Genomic DNA, 8,022 nt, shown 5'->3' with positions numbered 1-8,022 from the left:
CAAAACGTCAGAGCCACACTGATTTCTATCGTTCTGTGAATACACTGCGTGGTGCTTTGTAGTTGCTGGGTGGAAGAACGACAAACAATGCGATCTCTATCACAACCGCTCTGCAGGAGTAGTGATGCGGACATTTAATCAATACCGGAGGATAATTGATTTATCGCACGGAATAATACTCATTGATAGGTGATTCATTAAGTGGCAAATATAAATCAGGTTTCGTAATTAGTGAGTAAATCAGTAATCTGTTGGTTTTGTAATTAGAGTAATTAGTGAACATCTATGCGGTTTAACGCATTTCACAGAGCATCCAGTTTGTAACAGATATTCAACATTTTATTTCTTCTTTCGTTTCCCCAGGAGCTTTCGTTTGTTGCCACTCTTCTTCTTGTTTTTTCTCTTCGTACCCTTTTTAGGTCTTTGCTTCACCTTGATTATCAACACGTTCTCCAGCCACGCTTCCGTGTCCTTAATTTGTTCGGGATACTCAACCTCCAACCGCTCCAACCGTTCAATTTCCTCCTTTTCAAATTCAAATTCTATCTTCAGTTGCTCCCACTGTTTTTTCGCAGTTCTTACTTTTTGCAAACGTCCCTCCAGCTCTTTCAGTTCACGTTCAAATCGTTCCATCCAAATGTCACAATCTTGCTGAACCTTACAGTGCTGCGCCGTGTAGAAATGGTCAACTAAAACAGCGGCTTCTAATGCACTCCGCATTTCCACTTCCGCGTTGCATGTGCTCTCTCGCAGTTCTTCGTGGCGATTACTAATCACTTGTGCCATTTGTACTAATCTAGCCTTTTCCCATCTACTGACAAATATGTTTTTCGATACGCTGAGGCAGTACTCGTCCTATGAAATGAGAAATAATAATCAAAAATTGCGTTCAAACAACAATGGTATTTTTGGTATGTAATTTAAAAACTTCTCATGCGAACGTTTAATTTGGATATTCTCTATCGTAGTTTTTGGAAAATTACCCAGCATGCCTCATTGGACCATTACTTTACGAATAAGACTGCACCTGAGATTTGTCTGCTTGTGGTATTATATGGCGAATATGCTCTATCGAAAGCACATTGTGCGCATAGGTTAGAACATTTTTAAGGTAGGGGAAATCAGGGTAAAACCGAGACCTTATGGATGTTCACATATTTCCTGGACTTCCCTTGTTTCTTCGACTTCAATTCGTTACAGAATCTCTTTTAAACTCAGAATGAACTATTCTTTAGTATCTGTTGGTCATTTTTTCAGTAGAACTAGAATTTTGGTTGAATACAAAAATTGATGTTTTTAGTTGAAAAACAGGAAGTGGGTTATATCTATGGTATAACCGCAAGGGTGACGTAGGACTATAGTTGATTTAGAGATCATTTGTTCGAAGTTGAATCTAAATCCATTCTGAATGAATGAATAAATGAATATTTGGGGGACTTCGAAAACGAGAGCGTTACGTTGGAGGTACAAGGTTTTATGCATCCAATATAGGATACGAAAAACCGTGTTCTGAAGAATAATCTTCAGAAGCTAACCTGCTAACTGTACTTGATTGACAAATCACAAACCCAAATGTATTATATGGATATTTTATGGATAGAAAACATTAAAATAAACTCTTTCGCTTGAATGTAATTTTCAATTCCAAGGGGAACTGGCAGATTATTTTCCAGCAACGATTAGATATTTCCACATTTTCCTCGATACTGGAAGCCCACCAGTGGTTAATACTAACTCGATAACCACCTGTTAATAGTACTTGATTGAAAAATATTTGGTCACAGTGTTACATGGATAGAAAACATTAAAATAAACTCTTTCACATGAATGTATTTTCAAATTCCCAGAGGAACTGGCAGATCATTTTCCAGCAATGATTAGATCTTTCCGGAACTTTCTCGATGCTCAATGGCATCCAAACGGAAAGAATTCTGCGCGTGTATGTGTCGATCCTTCGCCGTTCACCTCCTCCAGCACGTTAGGCAACGATGGTGTCTTGTCGATGTCCTCACGAAAAATGAATGTGTCTCACCACCAGAATATCGCTTAAGTATGCTTTTTGTGTGTGATTGAATCGAGAGAAGGTGTGGTTTACGATGGCAATTTGGAAGGCAAACTAGACGGGAATGAACTCTCTGAGCTCGGAACTTTCGGCGACTGAGCAATAATCGATTGCGGGCGCATACAATATTGGATACGGAAATATCCTACTGATGGGGAAGAATAATCTTCTGAGGCTATCCTGTTGATTGCGATTGATTGAAAAATCACACAACCAAATGTACTTGGTCACAGTGTTACATGGATAGAAAACATTCAAATAAACTCTTTCACATGAATGTATTTTTAAATTCCAAGAGGAACTAGCAGATTATTTTCAGTAACGATTAGATATTTCCACATTTTCCTCAATTTCGGAAGTCCACCAGTGGTTAATACTAACTCGATAACCACCTGTTAATAGTACTTGACTGAAAAATATTTGGTCACAGTGTTACACGGATAGAAAACATTCAAATAAACTCTTTCACATGAATGTATTTTTAAATTCCAAGAGGAACTAGCAGATTATTTTCAGTAACGATTAGATATTTCCACATTTTCCTCAATTTCGGAAGTCCACCAGTGGTTAATACTAACTCGATAACCACCTGTTAATAGTACTTGACTGAAAAATATTTGGTCACAGTGTTACACGGATAGAAAACATTCAAATAAACTCTTTCACATGAATGTATTTTTGAATTCCCAGAGGAACTGGCAGACTATTTTCCAGCAATGATTAGATCTTTCCGGAACTTTCTCGATGCTGAATGGCATCCAAACGGAAAGAATTCTGCACGTGTATGTGTCGATCCTTCGCCGTCCACCTCCTCCAGCACGTTAGGCAACGATGTTGTCTTGTCGATGTCCTCACGAAAAATGAATGTGTCTCACTTCTTCTTTCTTTGTTTTTAAGAGGCTTTAAACTTTGCAGTTCATTCGCCTCTAGCCCAGTGAAGAGCCACAATAAAACCAGCCCAGAGGGGACTGGCGAAAGGGAAACCAAAAAAAATTACTCATCAGATCTGTCCGCTCGACTCTCGGTTAAAGAAGAAGGTAGGAAGGGATCCTATGCTTCATAAGATATTTAATATATGCTGTAAAGAAAAGTAAAAATTTACTGATCCGAGGACCAAAGCATTAACGAAGCACAAGTGACCCAGCGAAAGGCGTGTTCCAATGCCAAAAAACAAAACGGCCCTTCTCAGGAGGATAGGAAGGAAAGGAGTGGAAAGGATTTGGGTGGGATTAGAGGAGTGGGAGGGGGTGGGAGTGGTATGGGAAGGAAAGAAGGGAGGAGTGGGTGTGAGGTGGAGTGAAATGAAATGAAATACAGTTTGAATAGATAATAATATATAGTGGTTTTGAATTTAATGGTATATAGTATAGCTGAAAAATGGAGAGGTTTATTTAATGAATTTATCCTCCTTGGTGAGTGTGGCTGTAGGAATAGGAAGTTGATTAAAGTATAATGTAATGGATAGAAGATAGATGTGGGTATGAAAGTATATATTATATTATTTGTTATTTATTATTATTGAATGCGTGTATATACATGTATGAATACCTTCCTTCCGACCCGTACATACATGTGTATACACACATAAACACGCATACATGACTGTGAAGTGGCGAACTTTAATAAGCAATTTCCAAGGTATTTAGTATTTCTATTTAGATTTTACCAAAGAAGTCGGTTTCTTTCAGAAACGCAATTAAATTGGTTTCTTGGGTCTCGTCTCTACTGAGGATATCTCGGAGACTCTGACCTATGTTGTGTCGGACTCGAGCATCTTTGGTATGTTGACATTCAAGTAAAAGATGGCTAACGGAAACCAGAGCTTCGTTGCAAGCACATTGGGGTTTTTCGGCTCTGCAGAACAAGTGTGAGTGGGTGAAGTTAGTGTGCCCAATTCGAAGACGGGTAAGGACTTGCCTTTCCCTACTATTGAGACGGTCCTCCCAAGGGAGAGTGGAATTTTTAATTTTGTGAAGATGAGTGGGACGGCTGTTTATCCAACCTATGTCCCAACTTTCACGGACTTGCTGTTTTACCCAGCGGACAATGTCAGATGGAGGACAGGGCATGTCTGGGGGTTCTATTTTGCTGCCCTTGCCGGCCAGTATGTCGGCGGCTGTGTTTCCGCGGATTCCTGAGTGACCAGGAACCCAGCAGAAGGAGATGTTTTTATTTGAAGCAGCCTCTTCTGTTTGCTTAATCCATGGGTGTTTGCTGTTTCCACTTAGAAGATCGTGGAGACAGCTAGCTGAGTCTGAGAATATTGTGGTAGGAAGAAACTCATGGGTGCATTCTTGGGTAGCTATTAAAAGGGCGAAAGCTTCCGCACTGAAGATGGAGCATTGCGGTGGAAGAGAAAAGCTACCAGTGTATCTACTCTCAAAGATTCCACATCCAACTCCATCGGCACTGACTGAACCATCTGTGTATACCTGGTGGTTGATTTGAAAATTGGATGCAACGAGGTTATTGAAGCAGGCTTTGACTTTTGGAGAAGGGTCTCCCGCTCGAACTGCCTTGAGAAGTTCAAGGTTAATGTTCGGCGGTTTGACGTTCCAATTTCTTCCCGTCGCAGATGAACGTTCACATATATCGGGAAGATCTTTGTTCGTGAGATTTTTGAACCATGTTTTAGCTCTATGTATTAATGGGACATTGTGGTCGCTTTCGGGGAGTGACAAGTGACGGATGGCTTTATTGGTGATGGCTTTTGTTACCAGGTGGGTGAAGGGAAGTTGCCCACTTTCTGCCATTACAGCAAGAGTAGGACTGGTGGGAAAAGCGCCAATTGCGAGCCTAATTGCTTTATTGTAAATTGGTTGAATGGTGTTTAACACCTTGTCCCCTCCACGGCTGAAGGTGCCTATTCCGTAAAGGATTTGTGGGACCAACCAAACATTTACAACATTTAGCAACGTCTTTCTATGACCAGAGGCTAGGTTGCCTGCGATAGACTTGATGATGTTCAATTTTTTTCTGGTGGCTATTTTGGTCTTTTGGGAATGTGATAGGAAGTTGAGTTTCTTGTCGAAAGTAACCCCTAGTATTTTCAATGTCCTCATTGTAGGGATCGGGATTTTGTTGAGCTGAAGATAGGTTCTCCTTCTGAGAGCTTTTCCGATATGTATGTGTTTGGATTTCTCCGGGGAAAGTTTGAAACCTGTTTTTAGAGCCCAGTTTTGGATGGAGTCTAAGGTTTTTTGAAGCCTCTTTCTCTGAATTAAGCCGAAGCAGCTCGTAGAGATAAGAGTGATGTCATCTGCATAGACTATGATCTTTATATGGTCCGGGATAATCTCGAATAGAGATTGCATGGCAATGTTGAAGAGGGTTGGTGAAAGTGCTGAGCCTTGTGGGAAGCCGTTTTCTGGGATTTTTAGAGAAGATTGGTGGTTGTTAATAACGGTTTTGAAAGACCGGTTTTCTAGAAAACTTTTAATGAAGAGACCTAACCTCCCACGAATCCCCCAGTCGAAAAGGCTTTTCAGCACTGGGTACCTCCATGCCCGATCGAAGGCCTTGGATAAATCCAGGGAAACAATATCAATGTGGTGTAATTTTTCAGTTGCGTCGTCTAGGATTTTTTCGATTGCTACAAGGCAATCTTCTGTACCTTTTCCCGCACGGAATGCGAATTGTCTGGGATCAATCAGCTTATTTGACTCTAGAAAAGTCGTTAAGCGTCGATTGATCATTTTTTCCAAGACTTTCCCAACACAACTTAGGAGAGTGATGGGGCGGAAATTGTCAAGAAGATGATTGTTCATGTCTGGTTTCGGGATACAGATCATTAAACCCTCTTTCCAGCAACTGGGGAGGGTTCCACTGTCCCAGACTTTGTTGAGGAGCTTCAGAAGTGCTTTTTTCCCGAGATGGGGTAGATTCTTAAGCATAGGGTAGCTGATGTCATCGGGTCCTGTGGATCCTTGTTTGACTTTGTTCAGTACCCAATCGAGCTCTTTGAGGGAGAGGTTTTTGTTGAAGTCAAATTCCACATCGGTATGAAAATCGATGGGAATTCTTTCGCATTCCGTTTTGTGGGTTAGAAAGGTTTGGTCGTAGTTTTGATTGGAGGAGGCGGAAGCAAAGAAATCTCCAAACGCCTCAGCGATGATTTTCCGGTCATTGGTGTATTGACCGTTAATTAGGAGATTATATTCTTTGCTTCTTTTCTTTCCATGAAGCCTGCCAATCTTACTCCATAAATCCTTTGTTGACGCGTTGGGATTAATTTCGCTGACGAATTTAACCCAACTGTTGTGCTTGGCTGTGTTGATAGCAGTCTTAGCTTCTTTGCGAGCCCTTTGGAACTCTGCAAGCAGAGTGGGTCTCAGTGGGCTGTCCGGATGGGCCTTTCTTAATTTGCGTAGGGCCTTACGTCGACCTTTGATCGCTGCCTTCAGCTCAGGCGACCACCATGGGACACATTTCCTGCCAGGGATGCCACTGGTTCTGGGGATGTGCACCATTGCAACTTCTAGGACAACTTTGGAGAATTCCTTGGCTGTCCAATCTCGTTTAGCGGAGAGGCGGTTTTTAATGTCAAACTGATAGCCAGCCCAGTCAGCGTATTCAAATTTCCATCTTGGCCTTGTTGAAAACTCTGGAGAAGTTTGGCCGAAGGAAGTGAAGATTGGAAAATGATCGCTTCCGCAAGTATCATCGTGGATGTTCCAAGAAAGTTTTGAAGATAGTTTGTCTGATACTATAGTGATATCGATGGCTGAAGTAGTACCAGAATAATGGATTCTGGTGTGTTGGCCGTTGTTAAGAAGGAGAAGAGAATGGTCGGATATGAAATCCTCAATGATGGATCCTTTTCGATCGAGGTATGCACCTCCCCAGGCGTATGAGTGGGCGTTGAAATCACCCATAAGCATGATTGGGGCGGGAAGTTGGGCGAACAGATGGTCCAGTTGGCCGCGTAGAGTGTTCGGATCGGAATCATAAGTGATGTAGATGCTAACGACGGTGATTGGAGAGGGGTGTTTAATGCGCACTACCACTGCCTGAAGATCAGTGGTAATGGGAAGAAGATCATGTGGAGTGCCATCTTTGATTGCGATTGCAACTCCGTTTTTTGAGGGTATGTGATGAACTTTGGAATGAAATTTTTATCGAAGTTGTTTGGTGTCATAGTTTCCTGAAGGGCTATGACTTTAGGATTGGAGCTCGAAATAAGCATTTTCAATTCTAAAATATTTTGTCGGATACTTCTGATATTCCATTGTATCCCGAATTTCTGTATTGGAGTGAATGTGTTAGAGTGATTTAACTCTAATTCCTAAGTCTTAGTCGTATTGTGTTTGGACTATCCAAAGAGGATTAGTTCGATTGTCCTTTACCCTTGGAAAGAGAAGCTTTCTTCGGGGTGTTGTTGTTCTTGTTTGGTGTGGAGGTCTTTGGGGTGTTTGTTGTGTGTGTGTTGTTGTTTTTTGATGTATGTACGTTGTTGTTGTTGTTTTTTGTTTGATGTGCGTTGTTGTTGCTGTTTTTTGTTATGGTTGTGTTGTTGTTATTCGTTGGTGTTGTGGTTCTTTGTTCATTTTTTGTTCTTTTTCTTTCTTTATTGATTTGGGTTTCATCTTCAGATTTTTGTTCTGATTCTGAAGATGATTCTTTATTTATTTTCCTTTTGTTTTTTTTCGGGGCTTCGGATGTATTCATTGAAATTACCGATTCGCTATCTGATTCGGTTGTCGAACTTTCGGTAGACGATTCGGTCATGGTTGTGTCCATAACTGAGGGAGTGCTTTCGCGACTAGAAGCGGCCGAAGCGGCCGAGGCGCAGCTGCATTTGCACTTGCAGCCGGCCATTGGTGCCCGTATTTTGTTAATTCTATCTTGTAAAACGCTTGAAAAGGTTGGAAGAGAGATTCCTCGATCTATTCTTGTCCTAGTTATTTCGTTTTCTTCAAGCCATTTAGGACACTTCCTACTAGAAGAGGAGTGGTTTCCTT

General features: G+C 41.3%; 1 protein-coding gene across 1 annotated transcript in view; it reads right to left on the bottom strand.

The window, feature by feature from the left end:
* Nucleotides 1-339: 339 nt before the first annotated feature.
* Nucleotides 340-8,022, bottom strand: part of LOC129773969 (uncharacterized) — a 50,011-nt gene continuing 42,328 nt past the window's right edge. Inside the window, exon 2 of the mRNA XM_055777648.1 lies at nucleotides 340-855. Coding sequence (XP_055633623.1) covers nucleotides 340-855 — 516 coding nt within the window. The remainder of the gene's footprint in view (nucleotides 856-8,022) is intronic.

Source organism: Toxorhynchites rutilus, chromosome 3 (assembly GCF_029784135.1).
Source record: "Toxorhynchites rutilus septentrionalis strain SRP chromosome 3, ASM2978413v1, whole genome shotgun sequence".
In the NCBI taxonomy this organism is placed as follows: domain Eukaryota; kingdom Metazoa; phylum Arthropoda; class Insecta; order Diptera; family Culicidae; genus Toxorhynchites; species Toxorhynchites rutilus.
Note: the sequence above shows the minus strand (reverse complement) of the source record. Positions and strands in the feature narration are given on the sequence as shown.